This window comes from Balaenoptera physalus, assembly GCF_965194825.1.
Source record: "Balaenoptera physalus genome assembly, chromosome: 7".
Taxonomy (NCBI): domain Eukaryota; kingdom Metazoa; phylum Chordata; class Mammalia; order Artiodactyla; family Balaenopteridae; genus Balaenoptera; species Balaenoptera physalus.
In genome coordinates this window covers 68276475-68290409 of record NC_138886.1, presented here as the reverse complement: position 1 = coordinate 68290409, position 13935 = coordinate 68276475, and the positions used below count along the sequence as shown (strand labels likewise).

The following is a 13935-nucleotide window of genomic DNA, read 5'->3' as shown; positions in this document are numbered from 1 at the left end:
AGAATAAAGAGCACTGATAAAACTGCTTATATGGGTAAATATATACTTTTCTCTAAATTAAAAGACAATTACAGAACCAATAATTATAAAACTGTGGGGTTTATTCCAGGAGTGCAAGATTGGTTTAACATCAGCAAATCAATTAATGTAATATACTATATTAATAAGATAAAAGACAAACCTACATGATTGAAAGCCACAGATAAAGCATTTGACAAGATCTGATACCCATAAAAGCTCTCAAGAAACTAGGAATAGAAGGAAACTTCCTCAGCCTGAAAGTGCTTCCACAAAAACCCCTGTAGCTAACATCATACTTAATGTGGAAAGACTGAATGCTTTCCCCCTAAGATTGGGAACATGGCTAGGATAGCAGTTCTCGCCTCTTTTATTCAACATTGTAGTGGAGGTTCTAGCCAGTGCAGGAATGCAAGAAAAACAAACAAATAAATGCATCTAGATTAGAAAGGAAGAAGTAAATCTGTCTTTATTCTCAGTTAAGATAATCCTAAAGAATCCACAAAAACCCTACTAGAATGAATTCATCAATGTGTCAGTGTTGAAGAGCAATATATAAAAATTAGCATTGAAAAAATATATATTAGCATTGAAAATCTGAAAACAAAATTAAGAAGACAGTTTTCATAATAACCTCAAAATGAATAAAATGTTTGTAATAAATTTAAAAAAATAAATGTAAGACTTGTACACTGAAAAGTACAAAATAGTGCTGAGAGAAGTAATATGGAAACAGGTAGCGAGAGTCCATGTTCATAGAGTGGAAGATTCAATACAGTTAAGATACAGTTCCACCCAAATTTATTTATCGATTTAATGCTATTCCTATCAAAATTCCAGCAGCCTTGTTGTTGTTGTTCTTGTTGTTGCAGAAATTGGCAAAGTGATCCTAAATGTTACATGTGAAAATCAAACCAAAAGAGCTGAAAATTTGTCTTTTTGACAAATGGTGCTGACATATTAGATATCCACATGCAGAAAAGTGAGCTTAGGCCTTACTTCACGCCACACTAAAAAATTAACTCAAAAAGTGTTAGAGACCTAAATGTAAAAGCTAAAATTTTAAATCTTTTAAGCTAAGACATAGGGAAAAAACTGAACTTTATGAAAATTCAAAGCCTCTGTGTGCTTCAAGAGATACAGGCAAGAAAATGAAATGATAAGTGATAGACCGGGAAAAAATATTTACAAATCACATATCTGCTATTGGACTTGTATCTAGAATATGCAAATAACTCTTATAACTCAAAAATAAGACAAACAACTGTTTTAAAAAAATGGGCAAAAGATTTGGGTAGATATTTTACCAAAAAAGACACATGAATGGCTAATAAGCACATATAGAGATACTCAACATTTTTAGTCATCAGGGAAATGTAAATTAAAATACGACGAGATACCACTAAACACCCACTACAGAATGTCTATAATTAAAAAACAAACCATAATAACAAGTGTTGAAGATGTGGAGAAATGAGAAGCTTCATACATTGCTGGTAGGAATGTAAAGTGGCACGCCCACTTTGGAAGAGTTTGCAGTATCCTGAAAGGTTAACATAGATTTAACATATAACCTATCAATTCTGCTTCTTGGTATCTATGTAAGAGAAATGAAAAGATATATCCACACAAATACTTGTCTATCAATGTTCATAGCAGAAATTTGCATAATAGCCAAAAGGTGAAAACAACTCAAATGCCCATCAACTGATGAATGGATAAACAAAATTTGGTATATCCATATACTCTAGTACTATTCAACAATAAAAAGGAGTGAACTGATATATGCTATGACAGGGATAAACCTCCATTACTTGCTTAGTGAATGAAGCCAATGCAAAACATTACCTATTGTGCAATTCTATTTATAGGAAATATCCAGAAAAAGGCACATTTATAGAGACCAAGAACTGATTAATGGTTGCCCAGGGATGGGAATGAAGATTGCAGATGGGCTTGATTGATATTTTTTGGGTTGATGGAAATGTTTTACAAATAGATTTTTTAAATTTATTTTTTTATTGAAGTATAGTTGATTTACAGTGTTGTGTTAATTTCTGCTGTACAGCAAGGTGACTCAGTATAACTAGATTTTGATTATAGATAGTTGCACAACTCTGTAGAAGTTATTGAATTGTGTATGAAGGATGGTACATTTTATGTTACACAAATTATACCTCAATAAAGCTGTTTAAAGAAAGTGTGCCTGTGGACTCCACTGGTGTTGGCTATATACCTCAAAGACTCCTGGGAAGCTGCTTTTGTTTTCTTTGTAAAAACCTCTTGTAGGCAAGAGGTAAATTCTCTTGTAGGCAAGAGAATTCCCTGTGGATTCAGAGTTGGCTAGCCAACACAATGCCCTTATTCCCTTGGAGTGCCATATTTGATTTGTGTGGATTATAGGGACTTAATGGCTGTCACTCCACAGATGACCAGGGAGGCCTGGTAGGTCTGGCTGGTGGCCCAGCAGTGGTGGGTTGTGAATCCCCTGTCTCACTGCCCTGCATGCACCTTCCCAGTCACTCTTTGCTGATTCACAGAGGCCACCTTCCCCTTAGAGGAGTGGAACTATTCTTGGATCAGGGTAAACCAACGGTTGGACTTCTCTGTTGGAATCGATTCCCTGGATCCTCCCATGGCCGTGGACCCTCTAAAATCCCTGCATGCAGCATTGTGGGTATGATGAGACTCCTATAAATTTGTCTCTTCTGCACAGTAGCCCTCAAATACCACAAAGTTGGAACACCAAGGCCTTGGTTGAGGTGGTAGCAGGGATCTACTCTGTTCTTTGTTTCAGGGAACATCTCACTGGAGATTGGCTTGTGGCTTTGGGGCTTCTTGGAATACATGCAGGTTGAGTGACTGGATTTATGAGTGATTACCACTTCTGCTTTATTTTCAGCTGATTATTTACCCTGGAACCAACCAAGACGAGAACTGCTTCGTCTGCCACGCAACTACCGGCCAGCGTCCACCAAGTTTGATAGCCGAACCACACACCAGGATGACTACTCCATGAAGGGCCTGGTGAACACCATGAGCTGTAAGCCTCCGGCCGCACTCAAGCTCTGTAACATCCCCCTGGAGGATCTGACAAACTACAAGATGAGCTACATGGCCCACCCCATGGAGAAACGCTATGTGTATGAGCCGGAGAAGTTCAGACCCTGTGAAATCCCCATTGAAAGCCTTACCACTCACAATGAGTCATACCGGGGCCTGATGGGGGAGCCAGCCAAGAGCTTGAAACCTCCAGCCAGGCCTAGTGCCCTAGACACGCCATTCTCTAACACCACCGAATTTCGAGATAAGTACCAAGCTTGGCCAATGCCCCAGATGTTCTCCAAAGCTCCCGCCACCTTTGTCGCTCCTGAAGAAAAGATGGACCTTCTGACGACAGTGCGGGCCCACTACACCTACCCTAAGGGTGCCCCAGCTCAGTCCTACCGACCGGTGCTCTCGGTCAAGAAGGGTGGCCGCTTTGAAAGCTCCACCACGACCAAAGAGGACTATAAGCGGTGGGCCAGCATGCAGACCGAGCCAGTCAAGCCCATCCCCCAGCTCAACCTTCCCACCGAGCCCTTGGACTGCCTGACCACCACACGAGCCCACTATGTGCCCTGCCCTCCCATCACTACCAAAAGCTGTAAGCCCCCCTGGTCTGGCCCCCGAGGAGATATCCCTGTGGAGGGCCACACCACATATACCATCAGCTTTACTCCTAAGGCAGTGAGCAGGTGCCTGGCTTCATACCCTGAGCCTCCCGGCTACATCTTTGAGGAAACAGATGCTTTGGGGCACAGAATATACAGGCCAGTTTCCCAGACAGGCTCTCGGCGGAGCAGCCGTCTTTCTGTAGGTGATTCAGAAAATCCTAACCAGCAGGAGTTGACAGTGTCAGCTTGATTTTTAAAGATTGTAATTTAGAAATTGCACACTACTTTTAAAAGCAGATGATTGAGTTATTCGTTGGACAAAAAAAAAAAAAAAAAAAAAAAGAATTCCCCAAAATGAAAAAAAAGAAATCTTCACCATCGTTTCCAGCACACTTGAATAAAATGAGAATCACTTGACTCAAGGAAAATGACATTTAATCACTGGCTAATTAGTCCCCTTAACCCTCCTTCTGCTGTCTCCCCGTCTTGGGTCCTTTACCGTGTGCTCATGGAATCAAAGCTGGTCTCTGAGGGGTTTTTTTCCCATCCAGATGTATTTTATTAATTTAATCATTGTATTAATTGACATTATGATTAACCCTTGCCAAGTATGAAGTGCCGAAGAATATAAACTTTATTTTGGGGGGATTGAATCTGCAGGTCTGTGCGTTCACCCCACACGCTGTTTACATAGAGAGCAGGCTGTGTTCTTTGCGACCTTCGGGGAGATTTCAGCCTGACTCTCTCATTGCCTCCGCATCCTGGTGGGAGTGCCTTGGGCCTGATCTGGAGTCTTCTTTTGGGTTCTCTCTGCCCAGGGCTGCTGCACAGGGCATCTCTCTACCTCTTCACATCATGACATATGAGCACGAGCAGTGTTGTCTGCCAGTCGGCAGCTGGCCCTTGAGCTGTGAGCTCTTCTAAATGCTCAGAACCTGGAAAAAATGGCCTCAGCTTCGGCTGGTTCCAGGACCTGCTTGTCCTAAAATGACAGCTGTGACCAGACCTCTCACAAGGCTTGACACAGTGGTGAGTTGGATCCTGTCCTGGAGAAAGGGCTGGAGGTTCCTCTTTGGGGCCTAAGGTTTGATCCTAAGGCTAAATAGTTTGGAGATTTTTTTTTTTAATTCAGAAGAGTAAAGGAGGGACTTTGTTCAAGAGGGCCCAGGCCAGGATCAGATGGATTCAAGGTCTGGGTGAGCCTCATACAGAGGGATGCAGATTGACACCTGGGATACCGGCCTCTCTTTTGAGTCTGTGGAACCCTAAAATATACTCCATGGTCTCAGAGAACTGGGGAACAGTGTGGAGGGGAGAGGGGAAATTTCAGCTCAGTGCCTGTTCATGGGCAAGAAACCTATGTCTCTTATCCAAGTCTGTCTTTCCATGGCTCTCACCTACCTGGCCCAGACATTCAGGTCCCCACCCCTTTTCTCCTCACGAGGTTTGCTTCACTGGGTTGGGATGTATATTATTTAATCCTCTTGGTTATATCAGGTCTGGATGCCTGCCCTTATGGGGTAAAGAAGCTCAGAGAGATTATGCAGCTTGCTGAAAGCCACAGAGCTTGGAGTACCAAGGCCAGGATTGGAACCCAGGTCTTCTGTTTCAAGATCCAGGGCTCTTCACCCAACACCAGGCACCCCCCATCTGCAGTGGCTCAGATCGCATGGCTCCACAAACCACATCAAACCGCACTGTCTCTGTTTGAACTCCTTTCTGGAGTCCATTAAGCTAAAGGAGACCACTTAGGAGGGTAGGTTTTATTATTTTTGTTTCATTTTCACAAATCAAATATTGGCACTTGATTTGAAAAATCAAATGGTGCTAAAATGCTTGTAAAAATGTAGCAATCTCTTAAGTAGCTGCCCCTTGGCCTCTACTGTGACTTCCCCAGAGAACAATTGTAAATTATTGGATCTGTTTCTGCTAATATTTTCCTTCAAATTCCTAAATAATATACATATACTGCTGTCTGTTGATTCATCAATTTTATTTTTTTAACTAAAAAAAAGTTTAAAAAATATTTTCTCAGTATTTTTATTTATTTTTTTTGGCTGCATTGGGTCTTCATTGCTGTGCGCGGGCTTTCTCTAGTTGTGGTGAGTGGGCTTCTCATTGGGTGGCGTCTCTTTTTGTGGAGCATGGGGTCTAGGGCGCAGGCTTCAGTAGTTGTGGCTCACGGGCTCAGTAGTTGTGGCTCGTGGGCTCTAGAGTGCAGGCTCAGTAGTTGTGGCACACGGGCTTAGTTGCTCCGTGGCATGTGGGATCTTCCCAGACCAGGGATTGAACCCGTGTCTCCTGCATTGGCAGGCGGATTCTTAACCACTGCACCATGAGGGAAGTCCCTGACTCATCAATTTTAGACATTGTCTGTTTTGGTAGATTAGGAATATTAATTCTTTTACATCCCTTCCTTCTCTCCCCCGTCTTCTTAGTATAGTTACATGATAGTATGTGGTTATATCAAAACTAATAAGCTTTTCTAATGTTTCTGATCAGTAGGAAGGGAAGAAGCTGAAGAAGGATGTGCAGACCTGGCGGATTCAGGAGCACTGAGTCCCCTTGGGGTGAGAAATTTCCTCTGAGCCCTTCCTTTGGGACATTTGGGGTCACCTCCGTGGTGACCCCAGGCTAGATGAGCCACCCAGGGCATCCCTGCCTTGCTTGTCTCTTTAGGACTTAAGGAGTTGGCTCTCCCTCTACTACCTGTCCTCCTTGTTATGAAAGTGGTTAATGCAAGTAAAAAAACACAGAAAGAAGGACACAAGTGGCTGTTATGGGTCCTAGTGGAACACCATGACTAAGTGTGCAAGGAGAGTCCAGCAGACCTGGGCTTGCACCTTGGCCCTTGTCACCCACTAGCTATGGGACCTTGGTCCAATTCTTTAAAATGTGGGTAATAGCAATACTGGTCTCATGGTTTTGTTGTTTGGATTGAATGATTGAGTATATATCAGTCACTTAGGCCTGGCTCACCTTTAATTTATTAAACATAGGTGAGGATGAGGACGGTGGTGGTGAAGACGGTGGTGGTGATGGCTGAATTCCGCCTGGCTGAATTTACCTGTGATTTTATTGGTCAGTGTTTACAAGTGTGCAGGTAAGGATAACTGCTCATGTTTTAAATTTTGTATATTTTATAAAGTTAAAGTGCCTCCTTTTTTTCATAGAGTTAAATTTACTTTTTAGTTGTTCCGAGGCAGGGTTGCCAACGGTGCTCCCTGGAAATGTCGTTTTAGGAAGTTACTTGGGCCACGAGAAGGGAAAGAGAAGGTGAGCTGAGCAGATGGGGCCTTGATTCCCCTCCCCTGCTTTGCCATGGCAGCTTCTTGTAATCAGTTCTGTGTATTGGGCTCCCATATAAGAGTTTGTGGGAGAAAGATTCTTTAACAGCTGTGAAAACACATGCACATGCGTGCACACACTGCTCTAATACCCCATAGCATCCTATTCAACAAACTCCAATGATGGAAGACTTCAAACACGTTGCCTTCTCTTGAAATACACACACATTTATAATTTATTTCATGAATTTTTCATTTGTGGGAATGATGTGGGAGCTTAATCACCTACCAAAGCACAGGGTTTTCAAGGCTTTCAGCATGTTATAAAAGAAAAATTATTAGAGACCAAAAATCGAACACGAAGAAAAGTTACGGGCAAGCTGGGAACCTGCTCCAGTGCAGAATCCAATATGCTCTGAGGATGAGGCTCTGGAGAAGAAAACAGGTGGAGCTTTTAAAGCCCAAAGATGACAACCTCTATCCTGCTTAAGGAAGGCGGGGCCTCAGGGTGAGGCTGATTGGCTGGAGATAGTGGGATTAGTTGGTGTGGAGACCCTGGGTGGGGTGGATGTGGTCTGCTGGTTTAGCATATGGTGCCCGGGGGCATCTGCTGGGATGTCCCACTCCTGACGATGGTGTCTTCCTGCCTGTGCTTTGTACGGGGCAGCCCTGTGTCAAAAGGCTAGGTGGCCAAGGAACCCCTTATCCCCTGGTTCACCTTATAGTGGGGCCACCTGTGTGGATAAAGACCCTGGCACATCACTTGTATTTTTTGAAGATCAGGAACCGTCTTTCGATTTGGCCTCCCAATTATGATATAAATACAGCACCAAGAATAGCTTGAAGGATCTCCGTTTTACTGCTTGTTGCATTTTCACAGGGGTCAAAGTCTTTGAAGATGTGCCCCCCTGTTTTGGCTTGGCTTTGAGATCTTATGCCAGGCAGTGTCTAGAGGCTGGGGAAGGTGGGGCCCATTGTCAGCGATTCTTTCAGCAATCCCCATTTTTATTTATTTATTTATTTATTTATTTTTATTTTTTATTTTCATATTTATAACATTTGCTTTACTGAGATGTTGATTCAGTCTGGCTGAGAATTTGTGTTTTAGATGTGATGCATAATTAGTTATTTAAAAAAAATTTTTTTTTAAACATCTTTATTGGAGTATAATTGCTTTACAATGGTGTGTTAGTTTCTGCTTTATAACAAAGTGAATCAGTTATACATATATATATGTCCCTATATGTCTTCCCTCTTGCATCTCCCTCCCTCCCACCCTCCCTATCCCACACCTCTAGGTGGTCACAAAGCACCAAGCTTATCTCCCTGTGCTATGCGGCTGCTTCCCACTAGCTATCTATTTTACATTTGGTAGTGTATATATGTCCATGCCACTGTCTCACTTTGTCCCAGCTTACCCTTCCCCCTCCCCTTGTCCTCAAGTCCATTCTCTAGTAGGTCTGCATCTTTATTCCCATCTTGCCCCTAGGTTCTTCTGATCATTTTTTTTTTTTTGGATTCCATATATATGTGTTAGCATACGGTATTTGTTTTTCTTTTTCTGACTTACTTCACTCTGTATGACAGACTCTAGGTCCATCCACCTCACTACAAGTAACTCAGTTTCGTTCCTTTTTATGGCTGAGTAATATTCCATTGTATATATGTGCCACATCTTCTTTATCCATTCATCTGTTGATGGACACTTAGGTTGCTTCCATGTCCTGGCTATTGAATCCCCATTTCTAGCACCGTTTGTCCCTCTGCTTTCAATGGTACCTGCTGTTTCAAATCCTGAGGCCCTACTGGGTTCTGCCTGGCAGACCTGCTCCCTATCAGTCCTAGCATACCTGCGACATTTTTTTTTAATTAATTAATTAATTAATTTATTTTTAGCTGTGTTGGGTCTTCGTTTCTGTGCGAGGGCTTTCTCTAGTTGCGGCGAGCGGGGGCCACTCTTCATTGCGGTGCGCGGGCCTCTCACTATTGCGGCCTCCCTTGTTGCAGAGCGCAAGCTCCAGACGTGCAGGCTCAGTAATTGTGGCTCACGGGCCCAGTCGCTCCGCAGCATGTGAGATCTTCCCAGACCAGGGCTCGAACCCGTGTCCCCTGCATTGGCAGGCAGATTCTCAACCACTGAGCCACCAGGGAAGCCCCGTCTGCGGCATTTTTATTCTGGGCTTTGCTCTACGTTCATTCTGCCATCTACCTCCCATCTTCTTCCATTTTCTTGAAAACCCTTGTTCACTGATGACCCTCCTCCCATCTTCTTCCCTGTGGTATTTCATGATTTCATTATTGCTTTATTAGAGTTGAATCGTATATGTGAGGGAGAGGGAAGGCACTTGCGTGGGCAGAGGGCCCGTTGAAGGTGGTGCTGCACTAATGGAATTTTGTGGGGTCTTCTCCACTGGAAAGCACACCTGGAGGGTGACTTTTACCGCTGATGGGACCGAAAGGCAAACCTGGGCAGTCCGTGTAGAGTAAGTGCCAGGCCAACCAGTGTGCAGTGATGAGAGCCCTGGATCTTGGGCCACTACCCTCTGAGCCCCAGGCCATTCCCCAAGGCTGTGCAGATGGCATCAGACAGTGCTCTCCCACTCCGTCCTCGGCGCCAGTCACCCTCCTCCCTACCCCATTCAGACATCACCAGCGATTTCATGGAGGAGGGTCTGGGGGCTCAGAGAGAGCCCTCCACTAAGCGGAAATCACAGCCCAGTTCTGACACCAGGAGCGGCTGTCCCGGCCAGGGCCTTGCGGGGGGTGGCGGGGGAGCAAGCACTCCCTGCTCTGTGTCCAGATGCCTTTTCGTTATAGTCACACGGCCCTGAAAGTGTTTGCGGTAAGGTACACGGTTAGAGCAGCTGTCCTCCCCATCCCGCTCCATTACTTCTGCCACTAATGCAGGAGTGAAGCAAACTGCTCCAAGGCAATGGGATCGGCACAACAGAACCTTCCCAGAGGGGTGCACCTTTGTGGGATCTGGTCATTTAGGGCATGAAGATGAACTGAGCAATCCGTTTCCTCCAAAAGTGCTCTTCAGCTGTGCAGTTGTCAAGAGGAAGTGGTCAGGGCAGGTGAGGGGTGTGTATAGGTCCTAATTGCGGATTAAATGGCCCCCTGGCTCCTCAGGCCTGCCTAGCCATCACCCAGGCCCGCATCTGGTCCTCAGGCCTTGAAGTGAGGTGGAGGACAGAGGCCCTTCTGAGCATAAACACCAGGGGTGGGGACAGACAGGGGTGTTTACTTTGGCCGGGCAGGCTCAAGAGTTTCCACATGGCTGGCTGAGCAGGTGCTTGGTTCCTCCCCACATTGGGGGTGCACTGGGGGAGTCTTTCAGAACATGTGCTCTGGATTCTGGAAAAGGCATCAGGGCAATGCTAAGCTGGGCTTCTCTTTAAGCCATACCTCTGGGTCACAAGGTTGGATGCCGACATGAGACGTACTGATGGCTTTTCCTTGTCAAGCCTCGAAGTGTGGCAGCAAACCCAGCTTGATGCTAACTGAAATGATTCAGGAACTTTCCATTCCTGTGGTTGAATCTAAAACACTGATTTTCTTGGGCTTTTACTGCCCAAGACCAGCCAGCCCGCCTGCACACCTGTGACCTGCCTGCCTCATCAGGACCAAGGCTGTTCTTTCAACGACAAGGGGGAAGCTTGGTTTCTTCCCTGATGTCCCCAATACCCCATCCATTTCATGTTATAGGACCGTAAAACAGGGGAGCCCACAAATACTCCTTAAACAGGCAAGCAGCTACTTGAGAGTTATAGACAGACAAAATACCTGAAAAATGACTGAAATTTGACATCTATGCCAGTGAATGACTTATAAACTAAGAAATGGAATTTTTTTGGACTATAGGCTCTCCTGGACATAAAAAAAAAAACAACAAAACTTTTTCATTTTGAAGTTTCTAAGCAGGGCGCAATGCTTACTATTGACTTGGAGGGGCTCTTTCCTTGGCTAAGCATTGTAACATCTCTTACATTTGGAGGTCAGTTATTTGGAAACTTCAGCTGTCCAAAACTGAGGCAAGAACCTGGAAATAAGCAGCTTTTAAACTGCCAAAAGTCATTGACATGCAATTCATGTATGGAAACTCAGGTACTTTTTGCAGCGCTCACTCTCAGCATATTGGCCCCTGTCCTCCACTTTTTTTTTTTTTAACACACAAAGTTCCCAAAGAGCTTCTCTTACCTGGTTTACTAGCCCAGAGAAGAGTCAGAGACTCTGCTGCTAGAAGTAGACACATTTAGAACAGAAAGCAGTGACAGCTAATAGCTTGGCAGTGGGACTAGAGGCCAAAAAAAAAAAACAAACCCAATTACAAAATGCAGAACTCAGAAGTATGGCAGCTCATGAATTATCCCAATATAACACACACACGCACACACACACACACACACACACACACACACACATATGTGTATACATATTAAGTCTGGAAAATATACCATAGTTTGTGCTTATGACCCCAATTTAGTAAAAAGAATAAAAAATCATACACACACATTTTCAAAGTCTGGACAAATGCATCAGTAGTGTTGGATAAATGAATTCCCGTTTATCTCATTTATCCAGAATAATAAGGGAATGGGGATTTGGAGTATTTTAACTTGAGGTTAACCTACAGGTAATATGTATCAGCCCAAGGTTTTTTCTTTGGAATACCAGCCCTGTGATATGGTTATCAAAAGTGTTCATTGGACATATAAGTTTGGGAAAGGCTGCATATTAGAGCCTCCTGTTGGAGATGCATGATGTGTATTAATCCTTTGAAAGCTCTGTGAAACACTATAGTAAAGGCACCTTGTTTAACTTTGTATAACCCAGGCTGTGACTCAGCATTCTTGTAAGTGCTCAAATTACAAGTGCTCAAATCAAAAAGGGAATTTGTTGGTTCAGGCAGTTGAACAGTCTAGGGCTTTATCTGTGGGCTTTAGGCACAGCTGGATCCAGGGGCTTGAATGCTGTGATGGGGGCTTGGTCTTCGTCTTTTGGCTTTCTTTTCTTCTGCATTGCCCTCTTAGGCAGGCTCTTTCCATGTGGTAGTTTCCAGCAATTCTAACCTTACAGTATCCTTTTAGCTAAAGGGTTTCTTTCCAGTGGTTCCAGTAAAAATCCCTGAATTGAGTCTGTCTTGCCTGGCTGTGTCTCCTGCTGGTCCCTGAACTGATGGCCACGGCCAGGGAGATGGAAAATACTCATTGTCCAGGCCAGAATCGGGGTCCACCCCTGGACTGAGCAGTGTGTATGTGTGGGGTCAATCCCATGCGAACCACACGAGCTGTAGGAGGGCTGGGAGTGAGGGGATGCCCCAAAGAAAACTGGGATATGGTTTCCAGGGAAGGGAGGGATAAATGCCGAGCAGGCAGAAACAGTAGTTTCCAACTCCGACAATAGAGTCCTTTTATCGTGCAAAACCTATTGGAACACACATGGAGAAACACTGCCAAGAGCTCGTCATAGATTTTTTGTTTTTAAACATCTTTTTTGGAGTATAATTGCTTTACAATGGTGTGTTAGTTTCTGCTTTATAACAGAGTGAATCAGCTATACATATACATACATCCCCATATCTCCTCCCTCTTGCGTCTCCCTCTCATCATACATTTTTCTCAAAGAAGTTTAGAATGCAATAAAACACATACGCATGCAAACATGTGGTTGGACCTTTCTTTCTTTCTTTCTTTCTTTCTTTCTTTCTTTCTTTCTTTCTTTCTTTCTTTCTTTCTTTCTTTCTTTCTTATTTATGGCTGTGTTGGGTCTTCGTTTCTGTGTGAGGGCTTTCTCCAGTTGCGGCAAGCGGGGGCCACTGTTATCGCAGTGCGCGGGCCTCTCACTATCGCGACCTCTCTTGTTGCGGAGCATAGGCTCCAGACGCGCAGGCTCAGTAATTGTGGCTCACGGGCCTAGTTGCTCCGCGGCATGTGGGATCTTCCCAGACCAGGGCTCAAACCCGTGTCCCCTGCATTGGCAGGCAGATTCTCAACCACTGCGTCACCAGGGAAGCCCGGTTGGACCTTTCTTTGATGATGCAGAAACACAGTGGATCCTGCCGTGCCTCAGGGTCAACTCTGAGTGCTGAAACATCCTGCTCACCGTCCGTTGAGATTGTTTGGCTTCTTGATAAATGGGAAGTTATGGCACAGCCGGAGCGCAGGGCACAGGGAGCCTGGGAAAGTTCATGCACGGGACAGTGGACACAAGCACGTATCTCCTGTGTCATACTCTATCGAGTTCCCACAGCACCAGCACAAACCACCTCACTTTATACACACACAAACCTCTCTGTGTTTGTTATTCTCCTGTCCAGGCGGGGAGTTGAGGCTCAGAGAGGTTAAGCAACTTGGCGAATTACTCACAGGCTTGCTCAGGGCATTGGATGAAAAGATGTATGTAAAACAAACCTTGTGAACAGTGAAGAGACGTTTTTGAATGATGCCATGGATTTGGAGGAAGGGGAGCACCACTAGAGAGAGGCAGGAGGCTCTTGAAGTTGAGAGAAAAGAATGGAATTTGGAATGCTTTTAAAAAGCTCTGTGGTTTGCAGGTGTGTGGCTTCAGAAATAATAAGGTTGAAAGAACTTTGGGAACGGTAATTGTATGTGTGAGTGATTCGCCACTGTACCTAGTACTGAGTTAGAATTCAGACCTAGTCACTAATTGCTTCTGGACACACAGACACAGACACAGACACACACATACACAAATAGATACAAAAATGTTGATTAAGTTGCAATAGGGCTTCTTTCCATGATGCTCACTTACTTACAAGTGGAATATATAATGAGGAATGATTACATTTAGAGATGAAGGTTACTTGCAGAGAGTTTTACATTTTAAGCTTTTGGTCTAAAATAGTTAATCACTTTAGAAAAAGATCCCTTGGGATTTTCCAAGGAAAAAGTTATTTTCATCTTGTGATTTGGTAACATACGGTCACATCTGCTGTGTATGTTTTATTATAA

At 44.2% G+C, this 13935-nt stretch overlaps 1 protein-coding gene across 8 annotated transcripts in view; it reads left to right on the top strand.

Annotated features, from left to right (window-relative positions):
• SAXO1 (stabilizer of axonemal microtubules 1) overlaps nt 1-13935 on the top strand; it is a 116092-nt gene that overhangs the window by 41975 nt on the left and 60182 nt on the right. For 3 of the 8 annotated variants that reach the window (XR_014265409.1, XR_014265412.1, XR_014265413.1), the window contains exons 3-4: nt 2921-3664; nt 5172-6777. Coding sequence is in view for 2 of the 8 variants with exons in the window: in XM_082468045.1 (XP_082324171.1) it covers nt 2921-3924 (1004 nt within the window). In the remaining 6 variants the exon portion in view is untranslated. Of the gene's footprint in view, nt 1-2920; nt 8828-13935 lie in introns of those variants that run through there. The other 5 variants (XR_014265410.1, XR_014265411.1, XR_014265414.1 and 2 more) reach the window with 5 other exon arrangements.